The sequence below is a fragment of the Macaca nemestrina genome, chromosome 17, assembly GCF_043159975.1.
Source record: "Macaca nemestrina isolate mMacNem1 chromosome 17, mMacNem.hap1, whole genome shotgun sequence".
Lineage (NCBI taxonomy): Eukaryota > Metazoa > Chordata > Mammalia > Primates > Cercopithecidae > Macaca > Macaca nemestrina.
The window spans coordinates 76,560,286-76,582,026 of record NC_092141.1 but is presented as its reverse complement, the minus strand read 5'-3'; the positions used below and the strand labels follow the sequence as shown (position 1 = coordinate 76,582,026).

General features: G+C 44.5%; 1 protein-coding gene across 1 annotated transcript in view; it reads right to left on the bottom strand.

Annotated features, from left to right (window-relative positions):
• Positions 1 to 21,741, bottom strand: part of LOC105469035 (phosphatidylinositol transfer protein cytoplasmic 1) — a 312,393-nt gene that overhangs the window by 134,261 nt on the left and 156,391 nt on the right. The window contains exons 3-4 of the mRNA XM_011719563.3: positions 12,642 to 12,730; positions 11,386 to 11,393 (exon numbers count right to left, since the gene is read on the bottom strand). Coding sequence (XP_011717865.1) covers positions 11,386 to 11,393; positions 12,642 to 12,730 — 97 coding nt within the window. The remainder of the gene's footprint in view (positions 1 to 11,385; positions 11,394 to 12,641; positions 12,731 to 21,741) is intronic.

The following is a 21,741-nucleotide window of genomic DNA, read 5'->3' as shown; positions in this document are numbered from 1 at the left end:
ATGTATCTAATCTATCTATATAATCTGTCTACCTATCTATCTATCCATACACTCATCTCTCTCTCTCCCCACTTCCCCCCCCCCCTCCCCACTGGTTCTGTCTCTCTGGAGAACCTTGACTAATATAAGCACCACTAAGTGGAGGGAGGAGGTACAAATCTGTTAAGTTTGGGAACTGCTGCTTCAAGTGGTTCCTGTCTCACATACATCACACTTATTCATGGTCTTTAGAATAGGGCAGGAGCTGAGAGATGTTACCGTTCGGTAGTTTTCAAACCATTTAAACTGGCATCAGAGTTCTTTCCTTAAATAAAATATTAGGGACAGAATGGCCACTGAGACCTGTCCATGGAATCTCCTGGACCTACAGAAGGACAGTTTGAAAACCACTCATTGAGAAGAACCCTCAGCCCAGTAACTCAGCACTTTATTCCTGTTCACCAGCTCAAATTCTTCCTTGTCTGAAAGCAGCACTTTACAAGGGGCCTAGCGTCAAGAAAGTTAAATGGAAGAGTTGAGGAGCTGGCTTGGAGTGATGAAGTATTTATAGGCTTTTAAAAGATAATTTCCTTTTAGCTTTTATCTGGAATTCAATGCATTCTTCTCTTGCCATCTTGTTCTGACAGTATGCAAAACGTGTTCCCTGCTATCCACGAGCACGAAACTCTATACAGACCTGACTTTCTCTCTAATGGAGTTCCCCTGTGGATGACATCGATTCTCTGGTACTGTGTTCTATGTTATCACAGTAACTGCGCTGCAAGGCCTCACTGGGAATTGCAACTTGAGATGGGATCATTAATACAACTAGATTTGCAAGTGTTTCCTCTCTTCACCAACAGGAGACTCACATCCAGAATGTTCCACAGTGCTAATGAGGGCAGGCAGAGAGTTTAGGGTTTATTTATCTTCTAGGACTCTGGGGCTGGAGTTACTGGAAAATAAATGAGAGAAGTCTGTGTTGCTTGAAAAGTAGAAGAAAGTGGACGATAAATGTGTATACAGACAGTTGGTAGACACCTAGATCTTAAAATACCTTTCAGCTTCCTTTATTTATTAAAAAATTTTTATCCCCCCATTTTGATAGAAATTTTACCCCATGCTTGGAAGGCAAAATATAAATATCTCTTTTGTGCACAGAAGATCTTTAATACACACATCAATTTCAAAAAGGTAAATGTCTGACGTCACCCTCTACTCAGAACCTTAGTTACCATACAGGCAAAGATGCAAAGGAAATAAGGGGAGATATCTGAGCTCCCTTCGCCCTTCTGGCTTCTGAGGGCTATGTATGACTTTAGATACAGATAAGGTGGGTGGTAATGGTGACAGGGTAGTTGGAGAAAAAAATCACAAAGAAGAGAGTTCCAGAAAAGTGAGAAGAGGAACTCAAGTGGAGAAAAAAAGTAGAATTTTAAAGGAAAAAGGAAAGGAAGAAAAAGAATTGCATGTAAATAATAGAAATGAGGATGATTCAGAGTGACTTCCTAAATACATGCTGCATAGGAAGAAAAATGTGGCCAAGAGGAATGGTGGGACCTGAAAGAGACGTGGAGGAGGGTGAGAGGAAGGGATTGTGTGGAAGGCAGAGCTTCGAAACACAGCCGGAAAACAGCTGCTTGTATTCCAGCCACAGCACGGAAATGCACGCAGGCCTCTCTGCTGCTCCTCATCAGCCCGCACCCTACACAGAGCCTTCTGTTCATTCATTATTTCATTCACTCATGGATCCTCGTCCCATCCTCTGACACGCTGAGTAATAGCAACTCACTAGGAAAGCAAGGCCAGAAGGGAGACAGAGCCGAAGACATGAATGAAAGCATGTTTTCTGAATGGGGGATGGTTTGCTATTTGCTTGCACTTCTAGGATAATCACGAAGGGAAACGAAATTCAGGCTCATACGATCTAGGGCTGGACTTGTCAAGGCAGAAATAAGCAGAGGATGCTCATGAATACCGATACCCACATACCATAATGGAAGACAAGAATGTAAAGAGACAGGGAGACCACATCAAATAAGAAGAATTGCATGTAAATAACAGAGATAGGGCCAGGTGCAGTGGTTCACACCTGTAATCCCAGCACTTTGGGAGGCTGAGGCAGGAAGATTGCTTGAGCCCAGGAGTTTGAAATTAGCCTGGGCAACATAGCGAAACCCTGTCTCTATTTTATAATTAAAAATAATAATAACAGAGATGGGAATGGATCAGTGTGACTTCCCAAATACAGGTGAGCATACGGCCAGGTAGGAAACTTTCAGATCGCAAGCCTTCTCTGTTAAAAATGGTTAAGAATCATCCCTCTTCATCAACCTGGCAAATTCTCACTTAAGAAAATAGTATCGGCCGGGCACGGTGGCTCACGCCTGTAATCCCAGCACTTTGGGAGGCTGAGGTGGGCGGATCACGAGGTCTGGAGATCGAGACCACCCTGGCTAACACAGTGAAACCCTGTCTCTACTAAAAATACAAAAAATTAGCCAGGCGTGGTGGCAGGCGCCTGTAGTCCCAGCCACTCGGGAGGCTGAGGCAGGAGAATGGCGTGAACCTGGGAAGTGGAGTTTGCAGTGAGCCAAGATCACACCACTGCACTCCAGCCTGGGCGACAGAGCAAAACTCCGTCTCAGAAAAAAAAAAAAAGAAAGAAAGAAAAAAGAAAATAGTATCAATGTTTAAAATTCTGAACTGAAAAGATGTATCAACATTTGTCTAGACAGTAAAGAAATACACACTATTGTGTAGTTCATAGTATCTTACTGACCAAAAAGATCAAAGACCTCAGGGCAATTTGGCATTCCTTTTTGTTTTTCTTTTTCTTTCTTGAGACAGAGTCTTACACTGTCACCCAGGCTGGAGTGCAATGGTGAGATCTCCGCTCACTGCAACCTCCGCATCCCAGGTTCAAGTGATTCTCCTGCCTCAGCCTCAGGAGCAGCTGGGATTACAGGCACATGCCACCACGCCCAGCTAATTTTTGTATTTTTAGTAGAGACAGTGTTTCACCATGTTGGCCAGGCTTGTCTTGAACTCCTGACCTCAAGTGATCCACCCGCCTCAGCCTCCCAGAGTGCTGAGATTATAGGCGTGAGCCACCACTACCGGCCTTTGCATTCACTTTAATCCCTGAAATATACTATGTTAGTATACCCATAGTCATACTGTTTTATTTTTACAGAAAGAAATCTGCCCACAAAATCTTTCCAGTTGTATTCTGCAGATCTCAACAACTGAACTGAACACAACTCCACAGACATTTGTAAACGGCAGAAGGGAAATCAGATTTTTCAGTACTGCCAAGTGGAAAATAAACAACAAAGAAGAAAAGGAGAGTTTCTTAGTAAAATCTTCTACCGAACATTCCCTTAAACAACTCTGTTTTCTCTGTTGATTGCCCTCCGCAAAGCCATTTCAAGTGGTGTTAAAAAAATGCAAACAATTTAAAAATGTTATGTTGTGTTACGGTCGAGCCATGTGTTCTATCACCTGCTCTCTCCCCTCAAAATGGCTGAGTTAATTTTCTCTGAAGTCCAAAGAAGAGCTTGGGAACAGCTAGAGCAAATGGAAATGGGATAATCTGAACAAACAAAACTGGCTGTTCCAAAGCTCCTGCTTCACCAGGCACTAATTGGGTTGCCGAGATGTAGAGACAAGCTCTGGTGCCACACAAGGGCAGCGGTACATCTGTGAATAGGCTGGTTTGCAAGTGGCTCACCCGTACAACCAGTTCATTTTCTTTCTTTCTTTTTTTTTTTTTTTTTTGAGATGGAGTCTCGCTCTGTTGCCCAGGCTGGAGTGCAGTGGTGTGATCTCAGCTCACTGCAAGCTCCGCCTCCTGGGTACACGCCATTCTCCTACCTCAGCCTCCCGAGTAGCTGGGACTACAGGTGCCTACCACCACGCCCAGCTAATTTCTTTTTTTGTATTTTTAGTAGAGACGGGGTTTCACCGTGTTAGCCAGGATGGTCTCGATCTCCTGACCTCGTGATCCACCCGCCTTGGCCTCCCAAAGTGCTGGGATTACAGGTGTGAGCCACCGCACCCAGCCACAACCAGTTCATTTTCTAATTGGAAACAAATCCAAATGCACAAACCCACTGCCATCCCAACGTACTGCTGACTTTGCTGTGTGGTTGAACAGAACTGACTTTGCTTGAAAAGGAACTTATGGGTTCTGTGTCACCTGATTCTAAAAATAAAACACTTCCATTACTGTTGGGCATTCTTCAAAAAACTTTGGTATCTGAGTAATAGTCATCTGCAGGCAACACATTAGCTCACTGAAATTTAGAAGAAAACACAACATTTACCGAAATAGAATTGATCCACTGGCATAGTTAGTGGGCACATAATGGCTCTGACCTGAAGAGAAGTTTCTGGAACACCTCTAAGTCTTAAAAGATTGGCCTTGCAAAATCCAAGATCCCTTGGACAAATAAGCTTGGGAAATGTTGCATGCCACAGCTCCCTTTGGAGATTCACAATGTACATTGGAATAGGAAAGGCTCTGAGAAGTCCTGTAATTATAAAATCTGTTTAGCTCTGTATAGCTCATCCCTTACTTAATTGGCTGTGCACCATCTTAAATGGTAGTTATAAATGGTTCTAGACTGCTTCCATCTAAATTCTCTAGAACTGTGAAGATTTTTTAGCTTGGTCGTTCTGGCTCTATTATGACACCGGTCTCACATAATCTTCTTTGTTTTTGGGTTTTTTTGTTCGTTTGTTTTTTGTTTTTGCAACAGGGTCTCGCTTGGTCACCCAAGCTGGAGTGCAGTGGCATGATCCTGGCTCACTGCAACCTCCACTTCCTGGGTTCAAGGTCAGCCTCCTGAGGAGCTGGGATTACAGGCATGTATTACCATGCACAGCTAATTTTTGTATTTTTAGTAGAGACAAGGTTTCGCCATGTTGGCCAGGCTGGTCTCAAACTCCTGACCTCAAGTGATCCGCCTATCCCGGCCTCCCGAAATGCTGGAATTACTGGCATGAACCACTACACCTGGCCTTACTGTCATCTTCTCTGTAAGGGTCCTTTTCAGGCCCGTGCCTAATTGCTGCCTTGTTCATCAGTGCCCCAAACTGGAGGACTGTTTCTTTGGCCTGGTCCCTAAAAAAAGGATACTTCCCTTTGTCTAAAAAAAATTATGTACTGCACTAGACATCCAAGGTTAATTGTGATACATAAATAAAAGTTATTTCCTAACCTACTAACTCCTGACCCCATGGCCTCCAAGAAGGGACTCTTAGGGACTTTCACCCTCTTAGCTTACATCGTAGATGAGATAGCCAGATTTTTTTTCTTTAATTTCCTTCTAAACAAGCCCAATCCTAGAGGTCTGGTATAATAAACATAATCTTCCCTGGACTTGTCCCTGTGTTCCTAGTTATGGAATACAGTGGTTTGTACTGCCCCTTGGCTGGGACTCAGGGGAAGATGAGGGGAAGAAAGGCTTAAGAAGGGAGACAGGGGCCGGACGCGGTGCCTCAAGCCTGTAATCCCACTATTTTGGGAGGCCGAGACGGGCGGATTACGAGGTCAGGAGATCGAGACCATCCTGGCTAACACGGCGAAACCCCGTCTCTACTAAAAAATACAAAAAAACTAGCCGGGCGAGCTGGCGGGCACCTGTAGTCCCAGCTACTCGGGAGGCTGAGGCAGGAGAATGGCGTAAACCCGGGAGGCGGAGCTTGCAGTGAGCTGAGATCCGGCCACTGCACTCCAGCCTGGGTGACAGAGCGAGACTCCATCTCAAAAAAAAAAAAAAAAAAAAAAAAAAAAAAAAAAAAAAAAAAAAGGGAGACAGGGCTTGTGAGGAATGGGGGTCACTGGTCTCTAAACACAGCATCCATCAGCTCTTCGGATTACTAGGGGAGCTTGATAAGGCCCAGACTGTGAGTGCAATTCCTATCCCAGACAGTTTAGTGGCTTTCAGAAAAATACCTCAATCTCCCCATAGCCACTCCTGGGCAGATAACCTGGGTTCACCTGGGGTGACCGATGTCAGACTCTCAGCTGCGAGCAGGCTTTCCTCTCTTTCTTGGCTCTTCCAAACCAGCCCTGAGTAATCTGTCTCTCACAGTGGCTCAATACGATTTGAGGTTCTCATTAAAGAGTCATTTCAGCCTCCCTGGTCTGTTACAATTTTATTTTTCCACCTCTTTCATCTAAATAATTTAAAATGTTGCATAACATTGACGACCCACCTGCTTTTGCTTCTGTCATTTTAATTAACACAAAGGTGCATCCTATTTCTCCTCTTTTGTGGATTCTTATTAAGAGAGATGCTGGTGGAGAGGGTTGGTCATGGCAGCAAAATAAATATACCAACTGTATACTCTAGGTCCCTGCTATCAATTTCCTATAACTTAAGTTTTCAAATTCCTGCGAACAAGAAGAAAATCCTTTGTTCTTCATTAGTACCAAGGCTGAATTGATACTGCTGATTTATGCTCATCTAAAAGCGCAGACTGTTTGGTTTTTTGTGTGTGTGTGTGTTTTATTTTTATTTTTAGTTTTTTTAGCTCTAGAAAAACAAAATCAACTCCTTTGGAAGGCAGCCAGTCTCCTCAGGCATCTTTCTTTGCAGATTTTACCAACTTCTGAAGAACCTACCAGTTTGGAAGAACTGGTTGAAGGTCTGTCCTCTGTGAAACTGTCATTGCGTTGTTCTTTGTTTACTGTATAATTAAGACTTTTTTTTTTTTTTTCCCCATAAGCAAGCTAAAGATGTTTTTCCCACTTCCTGGGCAAATGGCATTTCCACATAATTCTAAACACATGCAGTCACTCACAGTGATGAAAAAGCTCTTATGTCTTGATAATTGTGATAGTGCTGAAGCCCTAGATGACTCTAAATAGGTTTCCTTGCCCGGGCTTTGTCACGAATGAGGGCAGCATGAGGTCTGAGTAACAGGCTAAACAGTCAGATATGAGACCTAGGGGATCCTAGTATAGACATCCTCGTGCTCTAGACTAATGCCTTCTGAGAAGACATTGGTTTGGAGGTTTTCGAGCCCTTGAGGCTGCCTCTCTGAGGAAGGGAAGGGCACCGTGATCCTAGCTGGGGCTCTGACTTTGGGGAAGTTTTGCTTTGGGGCACAGAACAGGAACTACGGAGCTTGGGAAAGACAGCAAGAAGAAGTATTTAGGATTAAAGGATCAGGGGATAAAGAGCACAATTCAAAAGCATCTAAAACAGGAAAAAAGACTAAGGCAATTGAAAGCATCTGTCATAAATCCAGGGTGCAGATTCTGCAGTCAGAGTCAAGGGTGGGTTCTGCCACCAGGGCTGTCGTGGGCAGAGAGCGTGAGAACACGGCTGAATCTGAGTCAAGAGGTGGCAGCTTCAAACCGCACACTGCAGGCCCAGAGGAGTGCACTAGAGTCAGAGAGAAAAATCCGGATCCCCTGGTCACCAGGGAGATGGAAAGAAAAGCTGTCCTATATTTGGGATGGAAAATAAAAGTGAACTAGCCAGGAACAATGTGACCTCCTCACAGAGAATTAAATCTAGACCTTGACCTGACACTGAAAGTACCACGACCTGCCCTCCATATGTCCAGGTGGCCAGGATCCACCTCCATCACTTGCCCACTGGGCCTGGAAGGAGCATGCTATGAGCCGAACTGTGTCTCCCCCAAATTCCTATGTTGAATTCGTAATCCCCAATGCAATGGGGTTTGGAGGTGGGATTTTGGGACCTAATCAGGTAGGGATGAGGTCACGAGGGTGGGTTCCTCATGATGGGATTAGCGCCCTTCAAAGAAGAGACCAGAGAACTTGCTCTGTCTCTGCCATGTGAGGGCAGAGCAAGAAGATGGCCACGTGCTTACCAGGAAGACAGCCCTCACCAGGAACCCAGTCGGCCAGCACTTTCAGCCTCTGCAACTGTGAGAAATAAATGTCTGCTGCTTAAGCCCCCCAGTCTGTGGTGTTTCATTAGAGCAACATGAGCTAAGACAGAACAGGCCTCTGCAGGGGGAGTTGTACTGTCCCTTCAGGTCCAGCCCAAATGCGACCTTCTCTGAGAAACCTCCTCATATTTCTCCCTGGCAGAATCCCTCTCCCCTTCCTACAATCCTCTGTTGGCACTTCAACTCTAACACTTACATGCAACACAGGTCTTCCTTAAAATGCCGACAGTTATGTATTCATCTGCTACCACTTAATTTTCCCCAACTCTGCCTAGCTCGTTCCATTCTACCTCCTGAGCCAATCCTAACTGAGGCAGGAAGGCTCTTGGAGTGGTTCCTCCGACCACTCCAAATCAAATGCACTTGATTTGATTTGTTGGTCTCAGACCTGTCCATTGGGCTGAACAAGCTCTGAGTTGAGCTGCCAGCAGAGATTCAGACCAGACAGCTGAATCTCTGGTCTGGCCTTAGAGCTCCTATGGCATGTCAATTGCAGGATGGGTTCCCACGTTACGCACTTCCGGCCCCCTCCCTTCCCTTGGCCCATCAGTGTGCCCTGTTCTCATGACCGATTTTTGTACTTGAGTCTCTGAGACCAGTTCTTCCACACCACCATCTCTCTCCCGTAAGGTTGCCAGATAAAATGTGAGACAACAATCTTTTGGCATAATTATGTCCCATATAACATCTGGGACATTCGTATCCTAAAAATTACTTACCGTTTATCTGAAAATTCAAAGTTACCTGGACATCCTGTATTTTCACTTACTAAAGTTGGCAACCTTATCTCTCTAGCACCATGATACTGAGTAACCTGCCTGAGTGCTGTGTACTTCTCTTCCCATCTCCCACATTGGGGACTGTTCCCGAAACTCAAGGCCCCAATGCAGAGGCCAGCACCCTTCCTTTCACATTGCAACTGCTTTATCTGGTTGGATTCCCAGAGCCATTGATTCTGCCCTCTGGTATGAATCTCTGCTGGCAGGTCAGTTCAGAGCTTATCCAGCCCAATGGACAGGTCTGAGGCCAACTTGTTTCCTTGGCTAAGTCCCTTCTTGCCTCCAGAAAAGTCCAGGACTTGCTGACGACTGCCAGGCTTTGACTGGAATGTCCAGCTATTTCCAACCAGATTGTGACCCCAAATGGCAGAGATAATCTCTCAGTTATGCCATCTAGCATGATGTTTTGTACCTCCCTGATGCCTAATAAATGACTGTTGACTTTATTTTTTAATTTTTTATTTTTGAGACAGACTCTCACTCTGTTGCCCAGGCTGGAGTGCAGTGGCGTGATCTCAGTCCACTGCAACCTCTGCCTCCTGGGTTCAAATGATTCTCCCGTCTCAGCCTCCCAAGTAGCTGGGATTACAGGTGCCTGCCACCACATCTGACTACATTTTTTTTTCTTTGTATTTTCAGTAGAGACAGGGTTTCACCATGTTGGACAGGCTGGTCTGAAACTCCTGACTTCAAGTGATCCACCTGCCTCAGCCTCCTAAAGTGCTAGGATTACAGGTGTGAGCCACTGCACCCAGCCCAAAGTCTCTCTCTTGATGATTATGCAGTTGCTAGAAGCAGTGGAACTAGGGAGTGGTGTTGGTGGTAGGGAACCATTTAATTGCCTGCTGTATACAGGCAGTATGCTAACAGCTTTCTATGCGTTATATTTAGAGTTGGCAAAGTAGCCTCGGGGACAAATTTGACCTGCAACCTAGGTAAATATGACCATGCTAATTTGTTTACATACTGCCTAAGGCTGCTTTTGCAGTGACAGAGACTATATAACTCACAAAACAGAAAACATTGACAGTATGACCCTCTAAAGAAAATGTTTTCCAATCCAAGGGTAGACCGCTGAATCCTTCTGTTAATGTCTCTAGGAAGGAGGGATTATTCTAATTTCAGAAAAGAGGAAACAGGTTCAGAAAAGTTAAGATGCTTGTTCTAGAGCAAAGGTTCCCCTGCTTCTAAAATTTTACATTTGCATTTTGCCATAAAATTGCCTCTTTTTTCAAAGTTAGGGACATTGTGGGGGGAAATATTATATATATTCCTATTATTTCAAAAAAGAAAAGATATCTTAATATCCGAGTATGATGGAATATAATTACCAACAGCACTTTGGATGAAATAAATTCAATGTTATAAAAATCTCTGAATACTATTCCTGTTTTTTCTTCATTCTGCAGAGGATTGGTGAGAACATAGTCAAGGACCAGTGTGAATTCAAGAATTGGCAGTTGGGAGCCACTTGCTTAGGAATTCTGGCCAGTGAGTGGCAAAACCGGAGGACAGCCAAGCCTCTCTGATGCCAAAGCCTGTGCTGGGACCATTTATCCATCTAGAATTCACGTGTCCATTCTGTCATTCAGTAACTATTCATTGAGCACCTACGATGTGTCGGGTACTATGCTCCTGCCCAGGGCATGACAAATCATTTTCTTCCATTTCTTTCACCACCTCTCTATCCTTTGGCAATCTGGATTGAAACCAAAAACTCAACTCTTAACACAGCTCAGAAAATCATAACTATTGGCCAGGTGCGGTGGCTCATGCCTGTAATCCCAACACTTTGGGAAGCCAAGGTAGGCGGATCACCTAACGTCAGGAGTTTGAGACTAGCCTGGCCAACATGGTGAAACCCCATCTCTACCAAAAAATAAAAAAAAATCAGCCGGGTATGGTGGTACACACTTATAATCCCAGCTACTTGGGAGGCTGAGGCAGGAGAATCGCTTGAACCAGGGAGGCGGCAGTTTCTGTGGAGCCAAGATCATGCATTGCCCTCCAGCCTGGGCGATGGAGTGAGACTCCATCTCAAAAAAAAAAAAAAAAAAATCATAAACTACTTTCTTGTTGTGATAGACTGACCTGTTAGTTGCTCGGGAAAATGATCTAAATGAAAACACCACAACACAATGATATTACCGGTTCTGTCTTTTTTTCTTTCAGTCTAAGTAGTAACACTAGAGGCTATAAGGAAAAAAAGAAATTTTAACAAGCCACAGCGCCTGCCCAACCCAAATCTCTGTTGTGCAAAATAGTTCGCACATTGGCCTCTTCCCTTTCAAGCTTCTCCAACAAGGAATCAGGACACAGTCCATGAGTAAAAGCTCCACCTTCCATCGATAACTACCATCATCTCTTTAATATCACGTTGCTAGAAACTGTTCTTCTATTATAGTGAACTATCACCAACAAAGCAGTCAAGCTATTTAAAAATTACAAGCAAAGGCTGATTATGTAAAGCGACTATCAAGGCACTTTAAATTAGGATTCACATTCTTGAACAAATGAGAACATTCAAATTATTGCATTATATATAACGATGTAATAGCCACATTTAAATATTTCTGACTGAATTATTCCTTTCTAAAAATTATTACATTGATAAGACAAATAATACAAGAGACATTCCAATTACTCCACTGGTCATAGACAGAGTATTTAAAAATAATTAAATGAAACTTACTGTGTATTCTGTTTCCACAGGTTCATTTGAAGAAGAGGGGAAAGAAAAGAGACAAAAGATGATTTAGACCATGCTTATATGCAGTATAAAACCACAGAACTAACAAATACTGATGAACTATAATTACGAAAAATATACTAATGAAACTTCCATAAATACTGAATGTCTCCATGTTTGCACTGAAATTCTTTCATGATACTTCTGTGGCTGGGCAGATAAGAACAGTCAGACAAGATTCAATTACCCTATAGGTTTGTGGCTAATTAAAAACCAAAGAGTTGGCATTATAAAAGCAAACGAAAGACTAATAATTCCAGTAGAGCATTTCATTAACCATAAAGGAAATCTTTCAAGTGGAAAAGCAGCTTTTGTAACCAATAAGAAGAGCTTGTTACGATGATGTTGAGGTGGGATTTCAAATGTTAGTGTGTTTGAGGGCAGAAACCAAATCTTCTGAGCTTTTGTGGCCACAGTTTCTAGGACAGTATTCAGTACAAACAGTTTATTATCATTGCATTGCAAGTGAGAGGCAAATCGACCTTAAGATTTTCATATTATCTAATAGCAAAGGAAGTCATCTGGAGGCAGAGAGAGAATCTTTTATACAAATTATAGTCAAAATTTGGAGTAGTAAAAACAAACAAGTTAAAATAAGCAACTTGTTTATAGACAAATCATACCTCTAAAGTACTTGGGAATTATTGAGGAAACAGGGAAATAAGAATCATAAAACCTCTGGAAACGTCTCTATAAAGATCTTTACCTTCCTTCTCCGTAAGTTTTTTTTTTTTGTTTGAGTTGGAGTCTCGCTGTGTCACCCAGGCTGGCGTGCAGTGGCACAATCTTGGCTCACTGCAACCTCCGCCTCCTGGTTTTATATTTTTAGTAGAGACGGGGTTTCACTATCTTGGCCGGGCTGGTCTCGAACTCCTGACCTGAAGTAATCCACTGGCCTCGGCCTCCCAAAGTGCTGGGATTACAGGAGTCAGCCACTGCTCCTGGCCCTCCATAAGCTATTCATTGTAACTCTAAGAAGGAAGATGGAATGGGCTTAGCTTAGCCCCCCTGACACCTGCCATCTCTGTGTCTGTGTTAGAAGTGCTGATGACCTGCAAGTAAGAAACCAAAAAAGGAGAGGGATACTACGGGGCTCCCACAAGGCCCTGCTTGGATCATCAACTGTAAATCAGTGAAATTCAACAACGCTGTGTCCTTGCATTCACTACATGTGGCATACAGTTGTACTAAGGACTTACCTGTAATTGTGTAGGGATAATAGTTCCAAGCCTTCTCTGTCACATAAAATATTTTGGGGACAACAGCTCTAGCCCAACTAGGCAGTTTGCTAAGAGGAAAGAAAGAAAAAGGACAATTAGAGTCTGTTCAGAGTCTCACCACACTATCACATTTTTCTGGATAAAATGCTAGAGAAATCAGGGGGATGCTGGGGCATCTCTTTTCTCCACAGCTGCCCTCTCCCCATCTCTTTGGTGTCTGTCATAGTTAATTGCTTCCCGTGCATATTCAAGTGCTCTCAAAATGTGTAAAGACAGAAGGCCTGGCGGGGGGACTCCATCAGACTGTCAGCCTGTCCCCTTCGGATTTGCAAAGACATGAGAATTCAGGGCCTGAAGGGTTCCATGTCTGGAGGGTTGGCCAGCCTGACCTTTGTCTCCTAGGAGTGGTATCCTGGAATGTTTACGCCCAAACACTGGCAGGGAGAGGAAGCTAATCTTAGAGATAGACGTCAGCCTAAGCAACCCATACAAGTGACCTTTTGAAAATGGACAAAAGCAACAGAGAGCAGCAACTTGGAGATAGGAAGAGGAACAAAATCTGGTTGTAGTGGGTTGAATTGTGTCTGCCCCAAAAGATACATCCACATCTTCACCTCCAGTAACTGTGAATATGACCTGATTTGAAAAAAGGCTCTTTGCAGATGTAATTAAGTTAAAGATCACAAGATGAAATCATCCTGGATTTAGGGTAAGCCCTAACTCCAATGACTGGTATCCTTATAAGAGAAAGGAGAGAGATTTGAGACTCAGAGACACACCGAGGGGACAGCCACACGAGGACAGAGGCAGACATGGAAGTGGGGTTGCTGCAAGTCAAAGAACCCAAAAAGCTGGGACAGAGGCACGGGACAGATTCTCTCTCAGTTTCCCCAGAAAGAAATACCACTGCCGACACCTTGATTGCGGGTTTCCGGCCCCCAGAACTGCTAGCGGATAAATTTGTGTTGTTTTAATCCACCTAGTTTGCGGCAATTTGTTTCGGAAAGTTATTACAAAGCCAATAAAATGACACAGCCATTCCTCTGGAGCAGTCATTTGCAGAAAACAAATTCTCAAAAGGCACAGGTCCCACGGTCTTTTGCAAACCAAAAACCAATGAAGTTTTTTCTTCAGAGGCAAACCTTAGAGAACAGTGCAGCCCCAGCTAATTCCTTAAATATTATATTGAAATATATACTATTTCTATTCCTTAAGACATATCTGCATGATTTCATTTTTATCCTAGCCCAATAATCAAGGGTTTCTGTCCTTCCAAAGGTTACCATTTGCTTCTTTCCTACTCTGGGGCCTATAGCTAAGCATCTGGGCCGCTCATGTCTAGCAGTCGATCAGATCCAGGGAGACTCCGTAGACTTTCAGCTTCTTAGGGCTACATGTTGGCCATAAGAAACATCAAGAAGCGGTTCTGAATTCCAAGATGATAGAACCAGGAGGCTGGAAGGCACGTGGAGCTAATAGAATCCCAAGTCTCAAACCCCTCTTGGATGTGAAATCTAAATGACAATCAGAGCCTGTAAAATACTGCGTACCTTGCCTGTCTTTTCCAGTTGTTTCTCTTATTTCTGACAGTAACCAGGCCTGGCTTTTGAAAAGACAAAGATGGATTCTCAGTGGCTGACCGGACCTAACTCATAGCTCCCGGCTGTTACTCAGGGTTAAAACAAATGGGAAAGCAAAGCTCCCCGGAAGCTGAGTGAGTGTCAGACGAAGGCCCCTGCTCTTAGGTGGGCTGTGAGGAGTCAGCGGAAGCAGTTTGATCATTCATATAACAATCCTTGCTGCTCTGATGCAGAATTTTTCACTCCTATAAAATCCTCTCTGCAGTAACTGCTCATTTCCCTTACGTTCACACTGCTCAAAAGGATGGGGTTTTTATAGCTTTCGCTGATGATGTATTCCATCCATCACCAAAGTTGGAGTGCAACTCAGGTGACGCCGACAGTGGGAAAATTGCACTGGCTCGCTTGCAGGAAATGGTCATGAGCAAAACTTCCTCTGGTTCCTTCCTGTTTGCCCCCATACCCTAGCGCAATATGCCAATGGTAGTGTGGGAAGATGTGGATTCCAGTTGCAGACGGGTGATTTTCTTGTGCTTTTAATGGACTGACACAGGGATGGAGAATCTCCCTCAAGTAAGCCAGGCATTATTTAGCTTAGACAAAACGCATATGTCTCCCTACAGTACTAAAGCCCATTCTCCACCCCTCTTGCGGGCAGGGGTTCCATCCACACTACACCCCTCCTCAAATTCACTCCAATCCTCCTGCATAGTAGTACTCTGGGGCCCAAGTACCTCCTCACCCCATAATTCATTCCCTATAGCATTTTAAAAGCCTCCTAGCAGAACCAGACTCCTAAGCCACAACCATTTTCTAGAAGAGAGGTGAAAATTATTGGCAATTTTCCATCCACGTCGAGACTTTTCCTATTTGTAAATGGTCCCTCAGGACCCCAGATTCTAGAATCTATTTTAGGTGTTTCAGTCACCAACTTATATAGGATATGCAGCATGATAATCAATGATCTTTTCCATTGAGATGACCTAAAAAACCACAATCATTTAGTCAAGATGGTTGATATTTTATGGAGCTCTTCTTCCTTTTTTGGGAGATGTCTTGCTCTGTCCCCAAGGCTGGAGTGCAGTGACGCAATCTTGGCTCACCGCAACCTCCGTCTCCTGGGTTGAAGCTATTCTCCTGCCTCAGCCTCCCGAGTAGCTGGGATTACATGCATGCACCACCACACTCAGCTAATTTTTGTATTTTTAATAGAGACAGGGTTTCACCATGTTGACCAGGCTGGTCTTGAACTCCTGACCTCAGGTGATCTGCCCACCTCAGCCTCCTTAAGTGCTGGGATTACCAGCATGAGCCACAGCGCACGGCCTGGACTCTTCTAATTAGTCTAGAAAGGAGGTTCCTTCTGGTATTTTCCAGGCCAGGTACGAGAGGCATTTGCAACAACTTCCATGATGCGCTATTTAAATATTTTTAAGCCCACTAACAGATCTTCCCTCAGCCCCCAATTTCCTTGGAGCACATCATTATTCGAATCATTTGTCTGAAAGCAAAATTTATTTTTCCCTGCAGCAATGATTTATCAGGGCCTGTAAAGGAAAATGGAATTAAATTAGTCCCCACTGTTACTGTCATTTTCATGATGTATACTGTCACACAGCCTACAATTCCAAGAAAAAGTCTGTCAGTCAAGCTCACTCTCAAGTGTCAAACAAGAGCCTCTCTGTTAGAAAGGGAGCAAGTTTGAATCAAGTCTCCTTGGTCTATGGGCTAGGGTCAAACCTCCAGTGGCCCATCTCACCAGGGCTCAGGCTTTAGAGACATTGAGGAAAAAGAGGGGCAAAATGATACCATAACCAGCGTCGTATTCCCCCAGATGCTTTGTCAACGCCTCCCAAAGACAGACTTTTCAAAAGCTTTGGTTTCTTACTTACTTACTTTATTTATTTATTTGAGACAGAGGCTTGCTCTGTCACCTAGGCTGGAGGGCAGTGGTATAATCTTGGCTCACTGCAACCTCCAGTTCCCAGGTCCAAGCGATTCTCCCGCCTCAGCCTACCATATAGCTGGGATTACAGGTGTGTGCCACCACGCCAGGCTTATTTTTGTATTTTTAGTAGACACGAAGTTTCACCATGTTGGCCAGGCTGATCTCAAACTTCTGACCTCAAGTGATCCACCCACCTTGGCCTCCCAAAGTGCTGGGATTACAGGCGTGAGCTACCACGCCAGCCTGGATTCTTAACTTTTAAACGTTGGTATGAAATAGAAACTATCAATGACACAGCCAAATGGACAACTCATCTGGTTTGCCTGAGACTTCCCTGGTTTTAACACTGAAAGTCTCATCTACCAGAAAATCCCTCAGTTCCAGGCAAACTGGGATGGCTGGTCACCCTAGAACAGGGGTTCTCGCTAGAGGGAGATTTTGCCACCCTCCCCCCATCCCCAGGAGACATCTGGCAATGTCCGGAAATTTTCGGTTGTCTCAACAGAGGTGGGGTGGGGTGGGCGGTGCTACTGGCATCTGCTAAGCAGAGGCCCAGGATGCGGCTCAACCTCCTATGATGCACAGGACAGGCCCCAACCCCCCACAACAGCAAATAAAGATCCAGCCCAAAGCATCAGCAGCAACAAGGTTTAGAACCCTGGCAGATGTCTCTCATGTCATAAATTCCCTAAGGCTCCCGAAATCACAGCTGACTTGATAAGAAGGTCCTGGGGCAGGCGTAATCTGAACTGGTCTTGGGTTAAGGGTGTTTACCTACTTCATAAAGAGCTTCTGGAGCAGAAACCGAAATCATCCCTCCATTAGAAGCTTCTGGTACTTTACAATCCCCATGATCAAACTTCCCCTGGTACCTAATGTCACATTGCAATGTATGCTCACTCGGGCTTTGCTCCGGGAGGTTTTGAGCACCATTAGGCCAAACGTATTTATATGGAGTCTAATTTCATTTTCTCAACAGGGGTCAGAATTATGGCAGTCTTAACTAGAAATTTTGTTTTGTTCTTTTCTTTTTTCTCTTTCAAGACAGGGTCTCGCTCTGTTGCCCAGGCTGGAGTGCAGTGGCATGATCGTGCCTCTCTGCAGCCTCGACTTCCTGGGCTTAAGTGATCCTCCTCCCTTGGCCTCCCTGGTAGTTGGGACTAAAGGCATGCACCATCACACCCAGCTAATTTTTAAATTTTCTTGCAGAGATAGGGTCTTACTATGTTGCCCAGGCTGGTCTCAAACTCCTGGGCTCAAGCAATCCTCCCGTCTCAGCCTCCTGAAATGCTGGGATTACAGGCATGAGCCAGTGCACCTGGCCTTTACCAGAACTTAAACATTCCCAGCAGAAAAGACAGTCCTGGAATTTTCTTCTAGACAGCGTGCCTAAAATCTGCCACATTCTGCAACGAGATTATGCTCAAATAACTGCAGCTCGTTTTAAATAGAACTCTGCTACCTTCATATCCTCATTTCTCACAAGATAGTCCAGGAGGAATATACTGACCTTTTGTTTCCTCATTGCACTGAAACTGGCAATTGACATCGTTTGATTCATAATCAATTGCCCCCATTCAATTCTATGTGCAGTGATTTCTGGGGTCTTAAAATATATTCTCCAGCTGCTCTGATTCATTTAGTTACTCTTCTAAGTGATTGTTCTGGCTGGTCTTTTAGTTGTGCTCTTAATGTAATTGTTTATATGGCAGCAGGGAAGTGAGCAGTTTCCGGACCAGAGCTATCACCTGTGGGAGGCAGGGCTGCCGAGGCCTCCCCTGCAAGGACTGGCCAGAAACCGAGTTCCTTGAACTTGGACTCACAGCCCCACCCCCAACCTCCCTGCTTAAAAACACAGTTTGTGTCAGGATTCTGGGAAAAGGGGCCTGCCTCCTGCAGGTTCCTGGAAGGCTCCTGCTTGGACAGCATCAGGGTCATGTGGCCAGTGTGCTGAGAAGCCCCTGGCGAGGCGACACAGGACACACCATCATCCATCAGCAGTGAGGCAGAACCAAGGTGGAAAGCCTCCTGGAAAACCTCTGAGATCTCAACCAGGCCTAAGCATTCTGTTTCTATGATTTCCCACAGGAGCACGGGGAGGGGGGCCCGGCAGCATGAGAGTCCCTGGCACGTTCTTAAGTACTGAGATGGGGACAGAATAGGATAGCATGGACTGAAAGGTTGGAAGGAAGCACCTCATGTTCTCTATTATTTTCCATAACACTTATCACCTTCTATGTGTGCGTGTGTGCGTGTGTACATATATATATATATATGTGTGTGTGTACATATATATATGTGTGTGTGTGTACATATATATGTAAATAATATAAATTATATGTAATATAAATAAGTATACAGACTATATAAAATTATATATTCTAGACGATATACGGTTTTTTGGGGTTTGTTTTTTTTTGAGATGGAGTCTTGCTTTGTCAACCAGGCATGGCACAACCTCCACCTCCCAGATTCAAGTGATTCTCCTGCCTCAGCCTCCTGAGTAGCTGGGACTAATTTTTTGTATTTTTCGTAGAGATGGGGTTTCATCGTGTTAGCCAGGATGGTCTCAATCTCCTGACCTCCTGATCCACCTGCCTCGGCCTCCCAAAGTGCTGGGATTATAGGGGTGAGCCACTGCACCTGGCCAATATACTGTTCTTTATTATGGCTATTGTGCATTGTCACTCCCAAGTGGAATGCAAGTCCCACCAGGGCAGGGATCTTTGTTCTGTTCACTATTGCAACGCCAGCACCTGGAACGGTGCCTGATGCCCAGCAGGTGTTTCTGTCTCTCTCTCTGTGTATGTGTATGTGTGTGTGTGTATATATGTATAGGCTATGTATATAGTCTATATATTCACATAGTCAAGTAACTTGACCAGCTATTACTAGATAAGGAGCCATCTTTCAAACATAGCATGGGCAGCAGCTCATATATTTTGGTAAAAAATAAAAAAATAAATGGATAGAGAGACCCATATTTTATGTTATTTATTTTCAGACAGAGTCCTGCTCTGTCACCCAGACTAGAATGCAGTGATGCAATCTCAGTTCACTGCAACCTCCACCTCCTGGGTTCAAGCAATTCTCATGCCTCAGCCTCCAGAGTAGCTGGGACTACAGGCATGCCACCACACACAGTTAATTTTTGTATTTTTAGTAGAGATAGGGTTTCACCAGCTTGGCCAGGCTGGCCTCAAACTCCTGACCTCAAGCGATCTGGCTGCCTCGGCCTCCCAAAGTGCTGGGAGACCTATATTTTAGAAGCAGGGTCTCACTTTGTCACCCAGGCTGGAGTGCAGTGGTGCCAACATAGCTCACTGTAACCCTGAACCCTTGGGCTCAGGCAGTCCTCCTGCCTCAGCCTCTTGAGTAGCTAGGACTAGAGGAGTATGCTACCACGCCTGCCTATATCTTAAACTTTTTGTAGAGACAGAGTACCACTATGTTGCCCAGGCTTATCTCGAACTCCTGGCCTCAAGGGATCCTCCTGCCTTACCCTCCCAAAGTGCTGGGATTACAGGCGTGAACCACCATGCCCGGCCTCAATATATATTTTTTGAATGACTAAATATTGTCTTTGTATATCTAGAAGTTAATAATTAACATAGAGATTCTTGGGAAAATAGCATGAAAATGAGCTATTTGGTCAGAGTCTATGTCTCTGACACTTTCTCTATTGCCTGTTGCCCGGGCAGTGGAATCTCTCAAAGCCACACAAGTTCTGGGCACTGAGCTTATTTTGGAGAAGATCTGGGAGAATAGGAAGCAGAAATGGGAAAGAAAGACGCAAGCCATGACCACAAGGTTCTACCAACAAGCTGTTAGGTAAAAGGACCGGCTGGTAGTTTTGCAAGCCCATCAGTTAAAAAAGGGTTCATGACTTACGAAAGCTTTATCCTCTCCTACCCAAAGCCACCAGAGGCCAGGAGACATTGCCGTGGAAGGCAAGGGCCACGTAGCGGGAAAAATGTTCTCTCCCTGAAAATCAATTCAGGCATTAGGCGGAATCACCGTTAGAAGCTGGCAACCATCCCTGACTGGCAGCTGCCAGCACAGCCTAATTAATCCAGCAGCCAGGGTGGTGAAGAACATGACACTTCATGGCTGAAAAACAAGCCTAAAAATAGCCTCCATCTTTTCTCCAGTGCCCCTCCACCCCCATCCCCATTCCCTCCCCTCCTGGGCTTCAGTGGGAAGGGATCCGAGAGATGCTAGTGATTAAGTGAAAAGAAAAGGTGACAAAAGAAAAGTCCACCTTCATATGTTTCTGGGTGACAGGTTTTATTTAGAATCACTATTCTAGAATTTGATTTGTATCATGCCCCCATTCCTTGGATGCCAGTTGTAACCAGGATTTTTGAAGATGAGCCAAGGCATACTACTTACTTGGTTAACTGAACTGGATCAAAAGCTCAAGTACAGGCTGGGCGCAGTGGTTCACGCCTGTAATCCCAGCACTTTGAGAGGCCAAGGTGGGCAGATCACCTGAGGTCAGGAGTTCGAGACTAGCCTGACCAACATGGCGAAACTCTGTCTCTACTAAATATATAAAAATTAGCCCGGCATGGTAGCAGGTGCCTGTAATCCCAGCTACTCCGGAGGCTGAGGCGGGAGAATCACTTGTACCTGGGAAGCAGAGGTTGCAGTGAGCCAAGATTATGCCACTGCACTCCTGCCTGGATGACAGAGCGAGACTCCCTCTAAAAAAAAAAAAAAAAGCCCTAGCACAACTACCGAATGTATTATTGTATTAGTACTAATGTAAATGTACTAATGCATTAGTACTCATATACCAAGTATAATAGGCAACCATTACAATATATCAACAGTATGTCAGATGCTGTAGGAGGGGGCCAGATGAAGCAATCTCACAATCTCTGGGAAATGAGAGGCATGTATTAAAAGGATGAATGGCATTTTCAAAGGACATTAGACCCAATTAAAAAACTGGCAAAGGAATAGACATTTCTCCAAAGAAGATATACAAATGGCCAATGAACACATGAAGAGACACTCAACATCATTAGTCATTAGAGAAATGCAAATGAAAACTACAACGAGATACCACTTCACACCCACTAGGATGGCTATCATCAGAAAGACAGACAATAGCAAGCGTCAGTGATTATGTGGAGAAATTGGAGCCCTATGGCATTCCTGATGGGAATATAAAATAGTGCAGCCACTTCGGGAAACAGTTTAGCAGTTCCTTTCTCCCATTCACTGGTAGCCCAGGGCTTTGTCTGGGAACCCAATGGGGCACTTGTGTTTGGGATTTTGGAACAAGTGATGGAAAGAAAAAAGGGACAATTCAGATCTACTCAGGACAGCTGTGGTGCTGATGGCTGGGGGCAGAATGAAGCCATCTGGCTCTACTTAAAGATGGCTGTCATCATGGGGCTGTTGATTTCTGCCCACTCTTAAGCCTCCAGATGATCCTGAGGACTCCTAACATCTTTCCATGAAATGTCCTCTCTGCTCAAGAGACTCAGTTTCTCTTGCTGGCAACTGTGGACCTTGACTGCTAAAGCCTCACGCCTCCTTT